At 41.9% G+C, this 24,323-nt stretch overlaps 1 protein-coding gene across 3 annotated transcripts in view; it reads right to left on the bottom strand.

Annotated features, from left to right (window-relative positions):
• Positions 1-10,036: 10,036 nt before the first annotated feature.
• LOC106611587 (leucine-rich repeat and immunoglobulin-like domain-containing nogo receptor-interacting protein 2) overlaps positions 10,037-24,323 on the bottom strand; it is a 470,887-nt gene continuing 456,600 nt past the window's right edge. For 2 of the 3 annotated variants that reach the window (XM_014211957.3, XM_014211960.3), the window contains one exon: positions 10,037-12,996. In XM_014211957.3, coding sequence (XP_014067432.1) covers positions 11,140-12,984 — 1,845 coding nt within the window. In that variant the 5' untranslated portion in view covers positions 12,985-12,996 and the 3' untranslated portion in view covers positions 10,037-11,139. Of the gene's footprint in view, positions 12,997-20,870; positions 21,195-24,323 lie in introns of those variants that run through there. The other variant, XM_014211961.3, reaches the window with a different exon arrangement.

Genomic DNA, 24,323 nt, shown 5'->3' with positions numbered 1-24,323 from the left:
ATCTGTGGATCTATTTTAGTGGGTCTAGGGTGTCCGGGAGGATGCTGTTGATGTGAGCCATGAACAGCCTTTCAAAGCACTTCACGGCTACCAACATGAGTGCCACGGGGCGTTAATCATTTAGGCAGGTTAACTTCGCTTCTTTGGAACACGGACTATGGTGGTCTGCTTGAAATGTAGTTATTACAGACTCGGTCAGGGAGAGGTTGAAAATGTCAGTGAAGACACTTGACAGTTGGTCCGTGCATGCTTCGAGTACACGTCCTGGTAATCCGTCTGGCCCAGCTGCTTTGTGAATGTTGACTTGTTTAAATGTTTTGTTCACATCGGCTCCCAAGAGCGTTATCACACAGTCATCCAGAACAGCTTGTGCTCTCGTGCATTCTTCAGTGTTGCTTGCCTCGAAGCGAGCATAAAAGGCATTTAGCTCGTCTGGTAGGCTCACGTCACTGGGCAGCTCGCGTCTAGGTTTCCCTTTGTAGTCTGTAATAGTTTTTAAGTCTTGCCACCTCCGACGAGCGTCAGAGCCAGTGCACATTCATCTTCTGCACATCCTACCATTCCAGTGTTCAATTGCTATATTGTAATTAATTTGCCACCATAGCCTATTTATTGCCATACCTCTCTCATCCTACCTAATTTACACATGCTATATATAGATATTTCTACTGTATTATTGATTGTATGTTTGTTTATTCCATGTGTAACTCTGTGTTGTTGTATGTGTCGAACTGCTTTGCTTTATCTTGGCCAGGTCGCAGTTGCAAATGAGAACTTGTTCTCAACTAGCCTACCTGGTTAATAAATAAAGGTGAAATAAAATGTAAAAAATAAAAGTAGGATTCAGTCTTAATCCTGTATTGATGCTTTGCTTGTTTGATGGTTCGTCTGAGGGCATAGCGGGATTTCTTATAAGCGTCCGGATTAGTCTGCCGCAACTTGAAAGCCGGCAGCTCTAGCCTTTAGCTCAATGCGGATGTTGCCTGTAATCCATGTATTCTGGTTGGGATATGTACGTTATCAGGACGTGGCCCTTTCTGGGTGTAGATCGTGGCTTCCCCCTCTCTCACTCTCTGCTACACCAAGGTTATTTTATCTCAGGTTGTAAATTCCTGGCGGAGACTCCCTCCCCCTGGCCATCCAGAAAGAGAGACTATAGAGTGAACAAACATCCCCAAAATGGTAAAATAAAACTACATGTCTACTTGTGAGAATGTGGGAAGGGTCCGTGGACACTTAAGGGACAGTTATTTTGAGTGTGTTTCATTTGGTGACCTCACAAAGGACAGGAAACACACATACAGTTGAAGTCGGAAGTTTACATACACCTTAGACAAATACATTTAAACTCAGTTTTTTTGCAATTCCTGACATTTAATCAGAGTAAATATTCCCTGTCTTATGTCAGTTAGGATCACCACTTTATTTTAAGAATGTGAAATGTCAGAATAATAGCAGAGAGTGATTTATTTCAGCTTTTATTTCTTTCATCACATTCACAGTAGGTCAGAATTTGACATACACTTATTTAGTATTTGGTAGCATTGCCTTTAAATTGTTTAAATTAGGTCAAACGTTTCAGGTAGCCTTTCACAAGCTTCCCACAATAAGTTGGGTGAATTTTGGCCCATTCCTCCTGACAGAGCTGGTGTAACTGAATCAGGTTTGTAGGCCTCGATTTAGGACTAGTTTTACTGTGATATATAGATACTTTTCTACCTGTTACCTCCAGCATCTTCACAAGGTCCTTTGCTGTTGTTCTGGGATTGATTTGCACTTTTCGCACCAAAGTACGTTCATCTCTAGGAGACAGAACGTGTCTCCTTCCTGAGCGGTATGACGGCTGCATGGTCTCATGGTGTTTATACTTGCGTACTATTGTTTGTACAGATGAACGTGGTTCCTTCAGGCGTTTGGAAATTGCTCCCAAGGACGAACCAGACTTTTGGAGATCTACAATTTTTGGGGGGGTCTTGGCTGATTTCTTTTGATTTTCCCATGATGTCAAGCAAAGAGGCACTGAGTTGTAAGGTAGGCCTTGAAATACATCCACAGGTACACCTCCAATTGACTCAAATGATGTCAATTAGCCCATCAGAAGCTTCTAAAGCCATGACATCATTTTCGGGAATTTTCCAAGCTATTTAAAGGCACAGTGAACTTAGTGTATGTACACTTCTGACCCACTGGAATAGTGATAAAGTGAAATAATCTGTCTGTAAACAATTGTTGGAAAAATTACTTGTTTCATGCACAAGGTAGATGTCCTAACCGACTTGCCAAAACTATAGTTTGTTAACAAGATATTTGTGGAGTGGTTAAAAAGGAGTTTTAATGACTCCAACCTAAGTGTATTTAAAATTCCGACTTCAACTGTAACTATATCTCTGAATGTGTACTTTTCTCAATTATGGAGTTTGCATCTACTTCTTGTATAAAATTATTGAGTAAAGATGTAACTATTTGTGAAATGATGTAATGTGATGTTAAACCTTTAATGTGAGAGAATTGTATTCCCTTTAAAGTTTAACTAAGTCATTGGCCCACCCCCATGAGCACAGACATGATTTGTCGTCATGGAACCGCCTTTTCTATTGTTACAAATAAAAGCCCGTCCTAAGAAAATTCTCTTCAGACTAAGGAAACCCACAGAGTGAGCTGTGGTTGTGAATAGTTTAGACCATGCATACCTCAGTGTAAGCCAGTGTGGCACAGGTGTGAGTACCAAGATTAGAAAACCATACCACGTGGAGCATTGGCTACACAGCTGGAAATGATTCAACTCTGAGACAATCGATCACTACAGAATAAGAGCAAATCTTAGATACTAATTACTAGTCTGCAGCTAGAAATTATGTAAACCTGGGATGCAAATACAGACAACCGCCGAAACATCTATTCTAAGAACAATGGACGCATGACGTATGCATTACAACAGACACTATCCGGAGCCGCCACTATGAGTAGCCAGAGACTCTCTGATGAACTGATTCTCCTGCAGACGGACTGACAATTCCAATAGGGAATACAACAATGACATATTGGCGTAAATATATTGATTGCAATTATTCCCGAATGAGTAAGCGTTCGTGTGCAAAGGGTTAGCATTTCAATAAATATAATTATCCACTGTGTGTAGTGATCCATTTTGTCTTTCCTGCTGTTTCTCAGTCCACACCCCCTTCCCTTCATCCACCAAGCCGTCATATCGGTTTAGCCCACTAGGGAATCTTCCCTATCATTATTAGTAACCAATATCTTCTGTTTGTTTATGCATTTCTGTGATTATTTAGTTAGTTAGTAAATAAATTATTAAGCCAATTGGTGTATGGATGATTTATAGTAAAGGCTGGGTTCGTGCAGATAACCAACAATTTACGACGTTTGGAATGAGAGGTAAAGAATAATTCATTAATAGAAGACTAATTGATCAGATATTAAAATATCTGAAGAGTTATATTTGGAAAATTATAACTTTGTAATCTTAAGATTTTCTGTGGTGCCTTACTTCCTAGTTAATTACATTTATATGATTAGTTTAACCTGTTGGGGATAGGGGGCAGTATTTGCACGGCCGGATAAAAAACGTACCCGATTTAATCTGGTTACTACTCCTGCCCAGTAACTAGAATATGCATATAATTGTTTGATTTGGATAGAAAACACCCTAAAGTTTCTAAAACTGTTTGAATGGTGTCTGTGAGTATAACAGAACTCATTTGGCGGGCCAAAACCTGAGAAGATTCCAGACAGGAAGTGCTCTCTCTGACTTTTTCTTGGCCTTCTTGATTATCTCTAACCAAAACAGGGGATCTCTGGCATAACGTGACATTTTCTAACGCTCCCATAGGCTCTCAGAAGGCGACAGAACGATGAATGGTGGCTTTGCAGGCCCTGGCTGAAAAACAGTAGCGCATTTGGATAGTGGTCGATCTGAGGACAATGAGACTGGAGGCGCGTGCACGAGCCGACACCATGTTTACTTTCTCTCTCTTTGAACGAAAACAACGACTCCCGGTCAAAATATTATCGCTTTTTTACGAGAAAAATAGCATAAAAATTGATTTTAAACAGCATTTGACATGCTTTGAAGTACGGTAATGGAATATTTTGATATATGCATATAATATTCTCGTTTCTGGGCAAGAGTAGTAACCAGTTTAAATCGGGTACGTTTTTTATCCGACCGTGCGAATACTGCCCCCTAGCCCCAACATTCGTATGCCCATACATGGTAGTAAGTCATAACAAAGATTTTAAGACACAGATCAATATCCAAGATACTCAGCTGTCCACAGACACCCTGCTTTTGTAGATCAAATCAAATTTAAAATCACATTTACTTATATAGCCCTTCTTACATCAGCTGATATCTCAAAGTGCTATACAGAAACCCAGCCTAAAACCCCAAACAGCAAGCAATGCAGGTGTAGAAGCACGGTGGCTAGGAAAAACTCCCTAGAAAGGTCAAAACCTAGGAAGAAACCTAGAGAGGAACCAGGCTATGAGGGGAGGCCAGTTCTCTTCTGGCTGTGCCGGGTGGAGATTATAACAGAACATGGCCAAGATGTTCAAATGTTCATAAATGACCAGCATGGTCAAATAATAATAATCACAGTAGTTGTCGAGGGTGCAACAGGTCAGCACCTCAGGAGTAAATGTCAGTTGGCTTTTCATAGCCGATCATTGCGAGTATCTCTACCGCTCCTGCTGTCTCTAGAGAGTTGAAAACAGCAGGTCTGGGACAGGTAGCATGTCCGGTGAACAGGTCAGGGTTCCATAGCGGCAGGCAGAACAGTTGAAACTGGAGTAGCAGCACAGCCAGGTGGACTGGGGACAGCAAGGAGTCATCATGCCAGGTAGTTCTGAGGCATGGTCCTAGGGCTCAGGTCTCCCGAGAGAGAGAGAGAGAGAGAGAGAGAGAGAGAGAGAGAGCATTCTTAAATTCACACAGGACAGTGGAGAAATACTCCAGATATAACAGACTGACACTAGCCCCCCGACACATAAACTACTGCATCATAAATACTGGAGGCTGAGACAGTAGGGGTCAGGAGACACTGTGGCCTCATCCGATGACACCCCCGGACAGGGCCAAACAGGCAGGATATAACCCCACCCACTTTGCCAAAGTACAGCCCCCCACCACTGGAGGGATATCTTCAACCACCAACTTACCATCCTTAGGCTGAGTATAGCCCACAAAGATCTCCGCCACGGCACAACCCAAGGGGGGGCGCCAACCCAGACAGGAAGACCACGTCAGTGACTCAACACACTCAAGTGACTCAGCCCCTGTAATAGGGTTAGAGGCAGAGAATCCCAGTGGAGAGAGGGGAACCGGCTAGGCAGAGACAGCCAGGGTGGTTCGTTGCTCCAGTGCCTTTCCGTTCACCTTCACACTCCTGGGCCAGACTACACTCAGTCATAGAACCTACTGAAGAGATGAGTCTTCATTTAAGACTTAAATGTTGAGACCGAGTTATTCTCTCACATGGGTAGACCATTCCATAAAAATGGAGTTCTATAGGAGAAAGCCCTGCCTCCAGCTGTTTGCTTAGAAATTCTAGGGACAATTAGGAGGCCTGCGTCTTGTGACCGTAGCGTACATGTAGGTATGTACAGCAGGACCAAAGCGGAAAGATAGGTAGGAACAAGCCTATGTAATGCTTTGTAGGTTAGCAGTAAAACCTTGAAATCAGCCCTTGCCTTAACAGGAAGCCAGTGTAGGGAGGCTAGCACGGGAGTAATATGATCACATTTCTTGGTTCTAGTCAGGATTCTAGCAGCTGTATTTAGCACTAACTGAAGTTTATTTAGTGCTTTATCCGGGTAGCCGGAAAGTAGAGCATTGCAGTAGTCTAACCTAGAAGTAACAAAAGCATGGATACATTTTTCTGCATCAATTTTGGACAGAAGATTTCTGATCTTTGCAATGTTACGCAGATGGGAAAAAAGCTGTCCTTGAAACAATCTTGATATGTTCGTCAAAAGAGAGATCAGGGTCCAGAGTAACACCGAGGTCCTAACCAGTTTTATTTGAGACGACTGTACAACCATCAAGATTAATTGTCAGATCCAACAGAAGATCTCTTTGCTTCTTGGGACCTAGAACAAGCAGCTCTGTTTTGTCCGAGTTTAAAATTAGAACGTTTGCAGCCATCCACTAACTTATGTCTGAAACACAGGCTTCCAGCGAGGGCAATTTTGGGGCTTCACCATGTTTCATTGAAATGTACAGCTGTGTGTCATCCGCATAGCAGTGAAAGTTAACATTATGTTTTCGATTGACATCCCCAAGAGATAAATTATATAGTGAAAACAATAGTGGTCCTAAAACGGAACCTTGAGGAACACCGAAATTTACAGTTGATTTGTCAGAGGACAAACCCTTCACAGAGACAAATTGAAATCTTTCCGACAGATAAGATCTAAACCAGGCCAGAACTTGTCCGTGTAGACCAATTTGGGTTTCCAATCTCTCCAAAAGAATGTGGTGATTGATGGTATCAAAAGCAGCACTAAGGTCTAGGAGCACGAGGACAGACGCAGAGCCTCGGTCTGATGCCATTAAAAGGTAATTTACCACCTTCACATGTGCAGTCTCAGTGCTATGATGGGGTCTAAAACCAGACTGAAGCATTTCGTATACATTGTTTGTCTTCAGGAAGGCAGTGAGTTGCTGCGCAACAGCCTTTTCACATTTTTTTGAGAGGAATGGGAGATTCGATATAGGCCGATCATTTTTTATATTTTCTGGGTCAAGGTTTGGCTTTTTCAAGAGAGGCTTTTTTATTGCCACTTTTAGTGAGTTTGGTACACATCCGGTGGATAAAGAGCCGTTTATTATGTTCAACATAGGAGTGCCAAACACAGTCTGGAAGGGCATCTTTGGGTTGTCTGAGAATTTATAGCACGACTTTTGTTGCTCCTTGGTTGGGGTCTGAGCAGATTATTTGTTGCGATTGCAAATGTAATAAAATGGTGGTCCAATAGTCCAGGATTATGAGGAAAAATATTAAGATCCACAACATTTATGCCATGGGACAAAACTAGGTCCAGAGTATGACTGTGGCAGTGAGTAGGTCCGGAGACATGTTGGACAAAACCCACTGAGTCGATTTGGAGTGGGTCTGTGGACTTTTCCATGTGAATATTAAAGTCACCAAAAATGTGAATATTATCTGCTATGACTACAAGGTCCGATAGGAATTCAGAGAACTCAGTGAGGAACGCTGTATATGGCCCAGGAGGCCTGTAAAAAGTAGCTATATAAAATGATTGAGTAGGCTGCACAGATTTCATGACTAGAAGCTCAAAAGATGAAAACATCGTTTTGTTTTGTAAATTGAAATTTGCTATCGTAAATGTTAGCAACACCTCCGCCTTTGCGGGATGCGCGGGGGATATGGTCACTAGTGTAACCAGGAGGTGAGGCCTCATTTAACACAGTAAATTCATCAGGCTTAAGCCATGTTTCAGTCAGGCCAATCACATCAAGATTATGACCAGTGATTAGTTAATTGACTATAACTGCCTTGGAAGTGAGGGATCTAACATTAAGTAGCCCAATTTTGAGAGGTGAGGTATCACGATCTCTTTCAATAATGGCAGGAATGGAGGAGGTCTTTCTTCTAGTGAGATTGCTAAGACAAACACCGCCATGTTTAGTTTTGCCCAACCAAGGTCGAGGCACAGACACGGTCTCAATGGGGATAGCTGAGCTGACTACACTGACTGTGCTAGTGGCAGACTCCACTAAGCTGGCAGGCTGGCTAACAGCCTGCTGCCTGGCCTGCACCCTATTTCATTGTGGAGCTAAGGGAGTTAGAGCCCTGTCTATGTTCGTAGATAAGATGATAGCACCCCTCCAGCTAGGATGGAGTCCGTCACTCCTCAACAGGCCAGGCTTGGTCCTGTTTGTGAGTGAGTCCCAGATAGAGGGCCAATTATCTACAAATTCTACCTTTTGGGAGGGGCAGAAAACAGTTTTCAACCAGCTATTGAGTTGTGAGACTCTGCTGTAGAGCTCATCATTCCCCCTAACTGGGAGGGGGCCAGAGACAATTATTCGATGCCGACACATCTTTCTAGCTGATTTACATGCTGAAGCTATGTTGCGCTTGGTGACCTCTGACTGTTTCATCCTAACATCGTTGGTGCCGACGTGGATAACAACATCCCTATACTCTCTACACTCGCCAGTTTTAGCTTTAGCCAGCACCATCTTCAGATTAGCCTTAACGTCGGTAGCCCTACCCCCTGGTAAACAGTGTATGATCGCTGGATGATTCGTTTTAAGTCTAATACTACGGGTAATGGAGTCGCCAATGACTAGGGTTTTCAATTTGTCAGAGATAATGGTGGGAGCCTTCGGCGTCTCAGACCCCGTAATGGGAGGAGTAGAGACCAGAGAAGGCTCGGCCTCAGACTCCGACTCGCTGCTTAATGGAGAGAACTGTTTGAAAGTTTCTGTCGGCTGAATGAGCGACACCGGTTGAGCATTCCTACAGCATTTCCCCCCAGAAGCCATGAGAAAGTTGTCCGGCTGCGGGGACCGTGCGAGGGGATTTATACTACTATCTGTACTTACTGGTGGCACAGACGCTGTTTCATCCTTTCCTACAGTGAAATTACCCTTGCCTAATGATTGTGTCTGAAGCTGGGCTTGCGGTCCAGCTATCCTCGCCGTCAGGCGATCGTTCTCCTGTATATTATGAGTACAGCGACTGCAATTAGAAGGCATCATGTTAATGTTACTACTTAGCTTCGGCTGTTGGATGTCTTGACGAACCATGTCCAGATAAAGCGTCCGGAGTGAAAAAGTTGAATGAAAAAAAAGTTGAGTGAGGGAAAAACAAAAAATATAAACGGTAATTAAAAAGTAAAAACCGTAAAGTTGTCAGGTAGCAAAGTAAGTTTAGCAACAAAACGCACAGCAGCACGTAAACAAGTCTGCAAGTTGTGACCGGAAATAATGTCAGCCAACTCCTGTCAATCCATTTGATAAGGCTACCATTCTCAAACCAGACTGACTTGAATAAAAAAAAAATCTAATAGGGTCCTCAAATATGGAGACATTACATTTAACTATGGTGCAACAAAATTACAGAAGTAACAAGCAGTGATAAGTGCTAAACCTAATTGATACATATTCTCTCAGTTTTTTTGTATTAAAATGTTTATCGTATTAGATTAAGTACAAATTTGCATGACATTAAGTTTCATTCTCATTCACTGTAAAGCAAGGGGATGATATGAACAATTTTAAAGACAGAGAAAAGCACAGCTGGGACACAGTAATGAAGGAACAATCTAATAAATCAGTCTTGTAAATGTAGTGAATTGGGCAGCATTGTATCTTCTGTAGCATTGTAATCTGCTATCTGCTTAACCCAGGATACCTCTCCGATTTGCTGTGCTCATCCAATTATACATGGTATGCCTCCAGGTGCTCATTTGGACTGTGTCAGAAGGTTAAATGAATTCCTCCACATTCTTCCTCTGATAGTGCCTTCCTCTTGATACACACTACCTGCAATATCATGCTGTCAAGGCTAGACATTTTGCACCATGCCTATCTGATGTGCATTGATTTTAAAGGTTTGAGGGGGATATCACACAAAGGTTCGAAGGTTATCGTTTTTAGTGAGTGAAAGGGATCATTTTTGTGTACAGTAATTGTACATTCTGGAAAGGCAATGCCTCAAACCATTTAATTTTCTCAACCTGTGTCTGTCGTAATTGTGTTTCTGCAGATCTTCTGATGGCCTTGTCAACCTCATCTGATGTTATAGAAATGCACAACCCTTACAATTCACATACACTGTAAAACAGTAGAGTACAATTCAGTTTCTTTAATGCCAGTGATTGATAGTTGATATGTTCTATTTTAACAATTTTATTCAACCATAAGGCTTTTCCCTGTAAGTGTTACTTTGCTGTTTCCAGATGTTCAACAGGCAGATAATACTATATACTGATAAATACCCAATTTTGCTTTATCATTGTAGTCAATATGTAGACACACTAAATGTTACAAATAAATATTATTTTATTTCACATACATGATTTTATTTAGTTTTTTACTTTGAACTTGTCACAATCTAAATGATTCTACAACAAAATGAGGAACTACCACAACAAAGTCAAAATTTCTTACTGGGGAGAAAAGATGTCAACTTCACTGTAGTAAGATGGACACATGTATTTTGCCATTAGGCAAAGGTTACAGTCAAAGGAATAAAAATACAAAAATACGATGAAAAACTGGTCTTTGTAGGTTCTCTGTCAACTTCAAGATCCTCAAAAGCATTTATTACTCCCCAGAATAGTGTTATAATACTCACTTTTGTAAAAACCTCAAACCACTTTGATAAATAAAATACATTTTCTTTTATGGTTGACAATAAACAAACAAAAAATATTTAGGGGAACAGGGGTATCTTTTCTCCAGTGTGTCGTTGCAATCCTGTAGAAGCCCTTTCCCATATTCATGGACAATCTCATAAGTGGGGAGTTACAATTTTGCTTATTAGGTTGGGGAATTGAGATTTTGGCTGACTTTGCATCCCATGGGTATTGCTATGAACAGTATGTTTTAATGAATATGTACATACACGTACATAATGAAGCATTTACGTACACATATGCAAAGATTATGGTCGGAGGGAATGATGCTCAGTTTGATCAGTCTGTTCTGTGAGTAAGCATGGTGCAAGACCAAACAAATATTAGTAATACTTTTAGATACAAATTTGTACTGTACACAGTTCTGTAGTGTCTTTAATTCCAACCCAGCACTTATGGATTCCTTTTGGGTATATAAATTGAATTTGAAAAGCTCGATTACTGACACCTATTCCTTACAGGTCACCTGGGTAGCAATTAAGTTCATTTCGGAGGATCCGTGTCAGACAGGCTCACTGACAACTGTGCAAAAACATAAGTCACAATGTCGTGGCATTGCATCCAATAAGATGGAATGATTTGGGACTGCACTCCTGTGTCCTGTTATGGCGCTCTGCAGTGCTATTTCCATTCCCAGTAGCATTCTCATGCAGTAGTGGGAAATTCAGAAGTTAATTAATAATCCTTAGATTATTCCCAACATTTGCATTCCCAGATTCACAAACCATGTTAGATCATTTTCATGTTAAAGCGACGGGGTCCAGCTTGCCCCTCTGCTCCTCCATCTATAGAGGTGCCATTAGACTTGGACCGAGGTACGTATTCAATATCTATGTTGTTTTTATGCTTCCCTTTGCCCCGACTCCAAACGAACAGGAGCAGGAAGCAGAACAAAACCACCCCCAGGAATGTGAAACAACCCATTGCTGTCGACACTAAGATAGTCTTTAGGTCCAAGCCATAGGTCACGTTGATAGTCCCATTGGTAGTGGCATTGCTGGGATCTGTGTAGTACTGGGTCCTGTTTGCGTAGAGCGACCCCAGGCTTTTCACTGCTAGGGAGGTCATTAATGAGTCGTTACCCGCAGTGTTGGTTGCCATGCAAAGGTACACCCCGCCGTCCTGCACCTCGGCTGCCTTGATCTCTAGCGTCCCATTGTTGTGGACCATGACTCTACCGTGGCTCTTGTTGGTGAGGAGGTGCCGGCGTGGGGACAGCCACGAAACCACCGGCCTGGGGGTCCCCTCAACACTGCAGTGCAGTCTCACTGGCTGACCTTCGTCCACGGCAATTGTCTGCGTCTTGTTCTCTCGTATTTTGGGCTTGGTGCACGTCACATAGTAGGAGAGCAGGGTCTCCTTGAACTCCCTGAAAGGCTTGCCGCGGATGCCCTCGGGGGTACTGCACTCCGGCTGTGAGTCACCAAAGTAGATGGACTGTCTCCTCTGCAGGATCCACATGAGGCGGCAGTCGCAAACCAGGGGGTTGTCATCGATCAAGAGGACCTCCAGAGCCTCAGGAGCTTGGAAGACACCCTTCTCCAGGGTGTCCAAACGGTTGTGGGAGACGTTGAGGACCTTGAGCCACCGGAGGCCCTGAAATGCGTACGGTTCAACGGTCGACAACTGAGCCCCGACCAGATGCAGTTCCCTTAGGTGCACCAACTCCGACAGCATCCTCCCTTCGATGTGTCTGATGCGGTTGAAGGACAGGTTGAGGAGCGTCAGGTAGTGCAGGTGCTTAATTGCCTGGTATGGGAAGGTGGACAGGTTGGTGTTGGTGATGAAAAGCGTGGTTAAATTGAGGCCATGCAGCGTGTTGGCCGGCACACTGTCGAGCGAGGTCCAGCTGTCAATCTCCAGGTGGCGCAATCGGAACAGCTTCTTGAAGGAGTAGGCATGCAAGGTGCTGATGCTGAGGTATCGCAGGTGAAGTCTTACCAGGTTGTGCAGGTGGGACAGGGCCTCAGTAGGCACCACCGTCAGATTGCATCTCTCCAAGGTTAGCGTCTCTAGGCTCAGCAGTCCACTGAACGCCCTGTGGGAGATGTACACTAGGTCATTGTCACCCACCTCCAGGAACTTCAGATTGTTCAAGTCCTGGAACATGTAGTCCAGCAGGATGACAATATTGTTGTCACTGACGTCCAACCGGGTGAGGTTGGACAGGCCTGTGAAGACGCCCATAGGAATGAGCTTAATACGATTGCTTTTGAGACTGAGTGAGTGCATGCTGTACAGAGGGTTGAAGGCCCCCGGCTCCACATAGCTGATAATGTTCCCACTGAGGTCCAAATCCTCTAGACCAGGATAGGGGGCAAAGTCATCCGGGTTGACGGCCTGCAGCTTGTTCTTGCTCAGGTCCAGGATCCTGGTCTCGATGGGGATGCCATCTGGGATGCTCGGTAGGCGTTTGCGGTGGCACAGGACCGACTTGCTCTGGGCCGAGCAGTCGCAGCGGGCGGGACATCCTAAGGCGGAACCCACGAAGACAGCCACAAGAGCCAGTCCCAGGAATGGTTGCCAGCATGAGAGGGCCGTGTGCAGCATGACTTTACTCATACAGTCGACCATTCTGTCACGGCTCTACGAGAGAGAGGGAACACACACAACAAGAGAATATAGTTAGAGAGCATAAATTGGTAAGAATAAGTGACATGTAAAAAATCTGCTGCTGTAGTGAAATTGACTGTCATCTTATCTCAATGAACATTAAGGACAGATTAGAATGGCCTTGTTTCTCTGACGCAAATGCATCATTTTCAACATCCTGAGCCATCATAAGCGTTTCACACAGTACTGCAGCTGAAATCAGCAGTCATGCCCCACCTATATCCCCCGACTCGCATACTTATTCAACATACTGTCACAATTTAGGTCATTGTACTCTTTTCTTTCAATGGTTTACGCTCAGGCTTTGAATTTAAGAACAATTTGTCTATAGTCATTTGTTATATCGGTTGGGTCTCCTTATAACACAAATCACTTCAAACAGTCTGCAGTCTATTGTTGTGTTTTATCCAGAGCAAACTGATCAAGGGTTATGAGTGGAGGAGTTATAAGAAAACTGTCTCTATAATACGTCTGTGGAGGCTATCTGATCATTATTCTAACCAAGGAGGATTCAGTGGATGTAGTCGGATTTATATGTATTACCTGTGCAAAATATGTAAGACCATAAGCAGCTAAACAATGACACTTAATCTTTTCATGTTCATATTGTAAAGTGAGGAATTGCTAGCAACAATGCTTGAATGAAGTCCACAAGTGATGTTTTTGTCCAATTCAACCTTTTTTAATCAAAGAAAGACGTTCCATCTATTTCCATCTCTGTGTGTTTTCTTCACATAGAAACAGTTATATTGTTTATACAGGACCATATATTTTGCTTCTCTGACCCTTACACTGAAATAATGAGCATGATTTTATTGATTTTCTTAGATAAACTTCCACCCCTCATAAGTAATAGAAACTGTACACCAGCTGCAAAATGACCATGGAACAAAAGAAAAAAACATGATTTGAAAAACATGATTATTTCTGCCATCCAAACACATTGAGAGTGAACACAATCAACACGTAGAAATTGTTGGAGGGCAGAACCTAATGGGAAGAAAATGAGGTTTGTAATTATACGGATTATCACAAAGGCCGCAAAAGCTAATAAATGAAGATCCGGGAGGTTAATCCGTTTTTAAAAATCCAATAAAAAAATTCATCCAAAAGGTGTCAAAACAAACACCATTACACTCTGAAAGAGTAGCATCTGTAGTCAAGATGTGTCTGCTTTGGTTTTCAGCAGCAGAGAGTGGGGTTGAGATATTGCCTCTCACCTGTAGTAATAGGATGGGCCAAAGCCTTACATGGAACAAGATTCTCAAATAAATTCCTTCAACAGTAATGTAATGCCTCAGTGTAACCCTAACACTTACTCATAAGGGGCACAGGGGCACATGCCCCATCAGATTTGTCCTGTTTAACATACATACATACATACATACATACATACATACATACATACATACATACATACATACATACATACATACATACATACATACATACATACATACATACATTTTCAAAAGTATGTGGACCCTTCAAATTAGTGGATTTGGCTATTTCAGCCACAACTCTTGCCAACAGATGTATACAATCGATCAGACAGCCATGCGATCTCCATAGACGAACATTGGCAGTAGAATGGCCTTACTGAAGAGCTCAGTGACTTTCAACGTGGTACCGTCATAGGATGCCACCTTTCCAACAAGTCAGTTCATCAAATTTCTGCCTTGCTATAGCTGCCCCGGTCAAATGTAAGTGCTGTTATTGTGAAGTGCAAACGTCTAGGAGCAACAACCGCTCAGCCACGAAGTGGTAGGCCACACAAGCTCACATTACGGATCCGCCGAGTTCTGAAGTGCATAGAGCCTAAAAATCACCTGTCCTTGCTTGCAATACTCACTACCGACTTCCAAACTGCCTCTGGAAGAAACATCAGCACAAAAACTGTTCGTTGCGAGCTTCATGAAATTGGTTTCCATGGCCGAGCAGCCGCACACACGCCTCAGCATGGGCAATGCTAAGCGTCGGCTGGAGTGGTGTAAAGCTCGCTGCCATTGGACTCTGGAGCAGTTGAAACACGTTCTCTGGAGTGATGAATCATGCATCACCATCTGGCAGTCCGACAAATGAATCTGGGTTTGGCAGATGCCAGGGAAACGCTACTTGCCCCAATGCATAGTGTCAACTGTAAAGTTTGGTGGAGGAGAAATAATGGTCAAGGGCTGTTTTACATGGTTAGGGCTAGGCCCCTTAGTTCTAGTGAAGGGAAATCTTAGTGCTACAGCATACAATGACATTCTAGACAATTCTGTGCTTCCAACTTTGTGGCAACAGTTTGGGGAAGGCCCTTTGTTGATTCAGCATGACAATGCCCCCGTGCACAAATGGTTTGTCGAGATCAGTGTGGAAGAACTTGACTGGCCTGCACAGAGCCCTGACCTCAAACCCTTCGAACACCCTTGGGATGAATTGGAACACAGACTGTGAGCCAGGCCTAAACGCCCAACATCAGTGCCCGACCTCACTAATGCTCTTGTGGCTGAATGGAAGCAATGTTCCAACATCTAGTGAAAAGCCTTCCCAGAAGAGTGGAGGCTGTTATTGGGGGACCAACTCCATATTAATGCCCATGGTTTTGGAATGAGATGTTCAACGAGCAGGTGTTCACATACTTTTGGTCATGTAGTGTATATTATTCATATTATTGCACATTTTGTTCTGTTACAGCCTGAATTAAAAAATCGATTACATGTATTTTTTTTCTCACCCATCTACACACAATACCCCATAATGATATAGAGAAACCTTGTTTTTAGAAATGTTTGCAAATTTATTGCAATGAAATAATTCAGAAATATCTAGTTTATTAAGTATTCAAACCCCTGAGTCATTATATGTTAGTCACTTTTGGCAGCGATTACAGCTGTGAGTCTTTCTGAGTAAGTCTCTTAGAGCTTTGCACACCTGGATTTTACAATATTTGTCCATTATTATTTTCTAAATTCTTCAAGCTCTTTCAAATTGGCTATTGATCAGTGCTAGACAACCATTTTCCATGGTGGCGAAGTAATTACATTATAGCAATTAAACACTGGAATGGTAGAATGTGCAGAATCTATATACAGCATGTGCAAATTGCCTTATCTCCCTTATCCTACCTCATTTGCACATGCTGTATATAGATTTTTCTACTGTGTTATTGATTGTATGTTTGTTTATTCCATGTGTAACTCTGTGTTGTTGTATGTGTCAAACTGCTTTGCTTTATCTTGGCCAGGTCACAGTTGCAAATAAGAACTTGTTCTCAACTAGCCTACCTGGTTCAATAAAGGTGAAAAAAATAATAATCTGTACAGGCTTCCTTCTTTTCACTCTGTCAATTAGGTTAGTTTTATGGAGTAACTATGTACAATATTTTTTATCCATCCTCAGTTTTCACCTATCACAACCATTAAACTCTGTAACTGCTTTAAAGTCAGCATTGGCTTCATGGTAAAATCCCTGAGTGGTTTCCTTCCTCTCCGGCAACTGATTTATGATGGGCACCTGTATCTTTGTAGTGACTAGGCGTATTGATACACCTGCATTTATTTAGGCTTGCCATAACAAAGGGTTTGAAGACTTAATGACTCAAGTAATTTTTATTAATTTGTAAAAATGTCAAAAAACAGAATTCCACTTTCACATGATGGGGTATTGCATGCAGACCAGTGACAAAAAAATCTCAATTTAATCAATTTTATATTCAGGCTGATAGACAATAAAATGTGGAAAAGGTGTAAGGCTGTAGATACTTTCTGAAGGCACATTTAAAACATCTGCTCTTTCCATGACATAGACTGACCAGGTAAATCCAGGTGAAAGCTATGATCCCTTATTGATGTCACTTGTTAAATCCACTTCCACCAGTGTAGATGAATGGGAGGAAAAAGGTTAAAAAAAGATTTTTAAGCCTTGAGACAATTGAGACATGGATTATGTATGTGTGGCATTCAGAGGGCGAATGGGCAAAACAAAAAATGTAAGTGCCTTTGAACGGGGTATGGTAGTAGGTGCAACAAGGCTGGGTTTTTCACGCTCAACAATTTCCTGTGTGTATACAGAATGGTCCACCACACAAAGTACATCCAGCCAACTTGACACAACTGTGGGAAGCATTGGAGTCAACATGGGCCAGCATCCCTGTGTAACGCTTTCAACACCTTGTAGAGTCCATGCCCCATCAAATTGAGGTTGTTGTGCAACTCAATATTAGGAAGGTGTTCCTAATGTGTTGTATACTCTTTCTCTCTCTCGCTGTCTCTCTCACTACTACTACTACAACTACTCCTACTTCTACTAGCCACCTAGTCATTTTATGAAGTTGGCTTCAGCTAGCCCAGATAGCTAGTTATAAGGTTGGGAGATTGGGAACCTATGTACGATACCCTGATGAAGACAGCTTGGCTGTCGAAACGTTGGATATTACATTTTTGCATCTGAGCTCCTAGAGTGTGCGGCTCTCCCTTATTTTAAAGTTTTCTACTCCGCTAGCCAGCACCTCGCCTTAATAGGTGTGCGTTTCTTTTTCTTCTAGAGTGCAGCAGTATCTAACAGGTAATATCTAACAATTCCACAACTAAACCTAATATGTAACAAATTCCACAACAAAACCAAATACACACAATCTAGTAAAGGAATGGGATGAGAATAGATAAGTATAAAATATATGGATGAGCAGTGACAAAGCGGCTAAGATTCAATAGATAGTAAAGAATAGATAGTGAAGGATACAGTATACAGTATATACATATGAGATGAGTAATGCGAGATATGTAAACATTCTTGAAGTGGCATTATTAAAGTGACTAGTGTTAGATTTATTAAAGTTGCCAATGACATCAAGTCTTTAGGTAGGGAGCCGCCTCTCTGTGCTAGTGGTGGCTGTTTAACAATCTGATGGCCTTGAGATAGAAGCTGTTTTTCAGTCTCTCTGTCCCAGCTTTGATGCACCTGTACTGACCTCACCTTCTGGATGGAAGAGGGGTGAACAGGTAGTGGCTCGAGTGGTTATTGTCCATGATGATCTTTTTTGCTTTCCTGTGACATCGGGTGTTGTAGGTGTCTGGTAGGGCAGGTAGTTTGCTCCTGGTGATGCGTTGTGCAGACCTCACCACCCTCTGGAGTGACCTGCAGTTGTGGGTGGTGCAGTTGCTGTACCAGGTGGTGATACAGGCGGCAGGATGCTCTCAATTGTGCACCTGTAAAAGTTAGTGAGGGTTTTCTGTGACAAGCCACATTTTTTCAGCCTCTTGAGGTTGAAGAGGCGAGGTTGCGCCTTCTTCACCACACTGTCTGTGTGCGTGGACCATTTCAGTTTGTCGGTGATATGTACACCGAGGAACTATAAACTTTCCACCTTCACCACTGCTGTCCCGTTGATGTGGATAGGGGGGTGCTCCCTTTGCTGTTTCCTGATGTCCATGATCATCTCTTTTGTTTTGCTGACATTGAGTGAGAGATTATTTTCCTGACAACACACTCCGAGGGCCCTCAACTCCTCCCTGTAGGCTGTCTCGTTGTTGTTGGTAATCAAGCCTACCACTGTAGTGTCGTCTGCAAACTTGATGATTGAGTTGGAGGCGTGCATGGCCACGCAGTCGTGGGTGAACAGGGAGTACAGGAGAGGATGTAGGTGAAAATTCATGACTATGGTTGATTTTCAGTAACCTATACTGTTCTCTTTGAAGTAGAAAGAATAATCGATATAAGTTTAAATATTAGACATGTGTAAACAGAATGAAGGCTGAACCCATGTGAGTGTACAAAACTGGATCAACTTCGAATTAACCATTGGACATGTAAAAAACAGAATGTAAGCAGAATCTGTGTGGATAAGGCAAGGTAGACTAACAAGACGTGACTGGTCTGGGCCATATCTGATCTTGTGAAGGCTACTGGACACGCACATGGGTTAATCATACATAAACAACATCGGCCTGAACTTCTAAAGACCTCTGGACAGAAACATTAGCTAATCAATGAGGGGCAACAGTAGGAGGGGGCATGTCATGCCACCAATAGAATCTATGCCCCAATGTCTGAGCCAATAAGAGAATGGAAACTTAGTAAGACAACAAGATTCGTAAAGTGGAGTGATGATGTTATGTAAGGATAAGACTGTATAAAAGCCATGTACTAAAAATGAAGAGTTAGTTCTTCCATGGAATTGCTCGGCTTTGTTACTCTCTATAATAAAGTCTATTTGAATTCACAAGCTCCGGTATCTGAGAAGTATTTGATTCAATATTTCCACAATAAGGGCTGAGAACGCACCCTTGTGTGGCCCCAGTGTTGAGGATCAGCGTAGTGGAGAGGTTGTTTCCTACCTTCACCACCTGGGGGTGGCCCGTCAGGAAGTCCAGGTCCCAGTTGCACATGGCGGGGTCGAGACCCAGGGTCTCAAGCTTAATGATGAGTTTGGAGGATACTATGGTGTTGAATGCTGAGCTGTAGTCACCTGAAGCATGAGGATCTGCAGCGTGTGGTGAACTTCATCAACAACTACGCAGAGGATTATGCAAAAGTATTACCAGGACACAAACACTTTGGTGGAAAGATGCTGCCATCCCATGTGACAAAAGCAGCAGGGTGGTGTCTCTACAAGGAATCGATGAATATAATTTTGAATATAATTTTCATTGCATTGTATGAGGTTATTCTTCTTATCTAAACTTGAGAGGTACATTTATGTTGTGCAAGGTTGTAATGTCTTCTACATGTTTTTGGTTATTTCCTGTTTTACAGCTTTGATGCTCTGAAGCCTGGTGTTGTTGTCGCCAAGGAGCATAACGCTGACATCCTTCCTCCCATAGATGGTCTGTCTGTACAAGCAACACCTGGACTGGACACAGCTAGACAAACGTATGTTTTTGAGAAGATCAGGCAGTTTTGCGACGAAGAGGCTATGGACATCACATTCCCTGCACCAAAGTCAAGGGCAGAACAGAAGAAGACTCTCCGGATTTAGATTCCTTTGTTCATGTGTGGTTCGGACAGACCAGTCATCAGCACTATCTGCAGTGCCTCTATTCAGATGACTCTCTCCTAACACACACGCCATATATTGCTGCTACTATTATTATTTTTTATCCTGCTGCTCAGCCACTTTACCCCTGATTGTATGTATACAACTACCTTATTGATCACTGATATTGTTACTGAGATTTTTCTTGTACATACAGTATATTATTTTATATATATTAACAATATCTATTTCTGATATTGCTACTATGCAAGGAACCATTTGGCTGTACCTTTTACACCTTCTGTAGAGACCATCCACTTGGCAAGATGTGGCTGGAGGTTATAGAGTTTCTTTCACATGACCCATACATTTAGACAAGTGTGTCTGGGTAAGCATCATCTAATATTTATAAAATATGTTTTTTCTGTTTACCTGTTTTTTCCCTTATTGTAGACTACTACTTTTACCACTTTTAGTCTTAATCTTTACTACACTACTCACTTTTTAGCACATGACCTCACATGTGAATCCTTAAAGAGATGGATGGGGCAGGCTTAAGAGGGTGCTGAATGGGTGTAGACAAAGGAGATCTCTCCAGTAGGTACCAAAACATTGAAAGGTAATTTTCTCAAAACTTTCAAAGCAGAATTACTTTCCCATTGTTCCTCAAAAATGCAGTGTATGATATATCATTTTGTAGCTCTGAGTCTCTACTTTTATCCAACGTAAAAAATAAAATTTCAAATTTTGCTACATAAAAACGATTTGAGCCAGTCAGTCACATATGTGACTAGTTTCAGGAAACTAGGTGTATGTCCCGTGTCACTACTTCACAGGAGAGCCAATTGAATGCACACTTTTGTTTCCTTCACTCTGCGGTCCAACTCACCCCAAACCATCTCAATTGGGTTGAGGTCAGGTGATTGTGGAGGCCAGGTCATCTGATGCAGCACTCCGTCACTCTCCTTCTTGTTCAAATAGTCCTTACACAGCCTGGAGGTGTGCTTTGGGTCATTGTCCTGTTGAAAAACAAATGATAGTCCCACTAAGCGCAAACCAGATGGGATGGTATATTGCTGCAGAATGCTGTGGTAGCCATGCTGGTTAACCTGTTAGGGCTAGGGGGCAGTATTGACACGGCCGGATAAAAAACGTACCCAATTTAATCTGGTTACTACTCCTGCCCAGTAACTAGAATATGCATATAATTATTGTCTTTGGATAGAAAACACCCTAAAGTTTCTAAAACTCTTTGAATGGTGTCTGTGAGTATAACAGAACTCATATGGCAGGCAAAAACCTGAGAAGATTCCAAACAGGAAGCGCCCTCTCTGACAAGTTGTTGTTCATCTTGGCTCTTTTTATTGAAGACTGAGGATCTTTGCCATAACGTGACACTTCCTACGGCTCCCATAGGCTCTCAGAACCCGGGAAAAAGCTGAATGATATCGAGGCAGCCTCTGGCTGAAACACATTATCGCGTTTGGATAGTGGCTGGTCAGAGTACTCTGAGACTCACGCTCGTGCACGAGGGCACGAGATGTATTTATTTTCTCTCTCTTTGTACGTATACAGGCTTTCCCGGTCGGAATATTATCGCTTTTTTTTACGAGAAAAATGGCATAAAAATGGATTTTAAACAGCGGTTGACATGCTTCGAAGTACGGTAATGGAATATTTAGATTTTTTTTGTCACGAAATGCGCCATGCTCATCACCCTTATTTACCCTTTCGGATAGTGTCTTGAACGCACGAACAAAACACCGCTATTTGGATATAACAATGGATTATTTGGGACCAAACCAACATTTGTTATTGAAGTAGAAGTCCTGGGAGTGCATTCTGACGAAGAACAGCAAAGGTAATAACATTTTTCTTATAGTAAATCTGACTTTGGTGAGTGCTAAACTTGCTGGGTGTCTAAATAGCTAGCCCTGTGATGCCGAGCTATCTACTGAGAATATTGCAAAATGTGCTTTCACCGAAAAGCTATTTTAAAATCGGACATATCGAGTGCATAGAGGAGTTCTGTATCTATAATTCTTAAAATAATTGTTATGTTTTTTGTGAACGTTTATCGTGAGTAATTTAGTAAATTCACCGGCAGTGTTCGGTGGGAATGCTAGTCACATGCTAGTCACATGCTAATGTAAAAAGCTGGTTTTTGATATAAATATGAACTTGATTGAACAAAACATGCATGTATTGTATAAAATAATGTCCTAGGATTGTCATCTGATGAAGATCATCAAAGGTTAGTGCTGCATTTAGCTGTGGTTTGGGTTTATGTGACATTATATGCTAGCTTGAAAAATGGGTGTCTGATTATTTCTGGCTGTGTACTCTGCTGACATAATCTCATGTTTTGCTTTCGTTGTAAAGCCTTTTTGAAATCGGACAGTGTGGTTAGATTACCGAGAGTCTTGTCTTTAAAATGGTGTAAAATAGTCATATGTTTGAGAAATTGAAGTAATAGCATTTCTAAGGTATTTGAATAACGCGCCACGGGATTACACTGGCTGTTGAGTCGGTGTACATTGAATTCTAAATAAATCATTGACAGAGTCACCAGCAAAGTACCCCCACACCATCACACCTTTTCCATGCTTCACAGTGGGAAACACACATGCGGTGATCATATGTTCACCTACTCTGCATCTCACAAAGACACGGCTGTTGGAAACAAAGATCTCAAATTTGGACTTAGGTCTATTGTCTATTGCTCGTGTTTCGTGGCCCAGGCAAGTCTCTTCTTATTATTGGTGTCCTTTAGCAGTGGTTTCTTTTCAGCAATTCGACCATGAATGACTAATTCACGCAATCTCCTCTGAGCAATTGATGTTGAGATGTGTCTGTTACTTGAACTCTCTGAAGCATTTATTTGGGCTGCAGTCTGAGGTGCAGTTAACTCTAATGACTTACCCACTGCAGCAGAGGTATCTCTGGGTCTTCCTTTCCTGTGGCGGTCCTCATGAGAGACAGTTTCATCATAATGCTTGACGGTTTTTGCAACTTCACTTAAAGAGACTTTCTTGAAATATTCTGGACTGACTGAACTTCTTGTCTTAAAGGAGAGATAGACTGTCGTTTCTCTTTGCGTATTTGAGCTGTTCTTGCCATAATATGGGACTTGGTCTTTAAGCAAATAGAGCTATCTTCTGTATACCAACCCTACCTTGTCACAGCACAACTGATTGGCTCAAATGCATTAAGAAGGAATGAAATTCCACAAATTAACTTTTAACAAGGCACACCTGTTAATTGAAATGCATTCCAAGTGACTAACTCATGAAGCTGGTGAAGAGAATGCCAAGAGTGTGAAGAGTGTGGCTACTTTGAAGAATCTCGAATGTAAATTATATTTAGATTTGTTTAACACTTTTTTGGTTACTACATGATTCTATATGTATTATTTCTTAGTTTTGATGTCTTCACTATTATTCTACAGTGTAGGAAATAGTGAAAATAAAGAAAAATCCTTGAATGAGTAGGTGTGTCCAAACTTTTGACTGGTACTGTGTATATTCATTCTTGAATATAATTTATAATATCCTCATGAGCTTTGTTCAACTGTCACACTCCATGAGAACCTAAAATATGAGCTTGTTTTTCTCCAATGTTGGTAAACTTTGTAATTGTAAAAGAAACACTGTATAGCCTGTTGAAACAATAATTTTGATTTCATGGCTGGTCAGTCCATGCATCCATAACTCTGTCTATTAATCTGAGAGTAGTTACATTTCTCTAGGCCCATCCCTGAGCTTTTTACCAAAACAGAGGCGGGGCGACCGTTATTTTATTGTTTCAAGATATCAAAGTGTCACCAACAAAAAGGTAAACAATAGGCCTATATCAAATGCAGCTTATGGCATTCATTTTTCACATGTAACTAGCATTTTCAGTAGTGCTCAAAGCATGCCATTCTGTGAGCACTGCATTTATTTTTCAACTCAAATCAATGAGCCCAATCAGTCCTCCATGACAACAAAATCATAAACAACAGCGTAGGGCTGGCTAATAGGTCCTTAGTTTTGGGGTTATGCTCATGTAAAACAGTTTGGCTAATCTATTCTTTCATATTTCCAAGTCCTATTCTTGAAGATCAAGGGTTATAACATTTATTGAAATGACTTGAATTCTCATAGACTTTGGTTTTTAATGTAAAGATATAATTTCATCGTATTATTATATGTAGTAGAAAGCGATGGAATTAGAACAGTGGTTCCCAAACTGTTTATAGTCCCGTACCTATTCAAACATTCAACTTCCAGCTGTGTACCCCCTCTAGCACCAGGGTCAGCACACTCTCAAATGTTGTTTTTGCCATCATTGTAAGCATGCC

Source organism: Salmo salar, chromosome 09 (genome assembly GCF_965601325.2).
Source record: "Salmo salar chromosome 09, fSalSal1, whole genome shotgun sequence".
Lineage (NCBI taxonomy): Eukaryota > Metazoa > Chordata > Actinopteri > Salmoniformes > Salmonidae > Salmo > Salmo salar.
The sequence above is the reverse complement of the archived record's forward strand: the minus strand, read 5'-3'. Positions and strand labels throughout refer to the sequence as shown.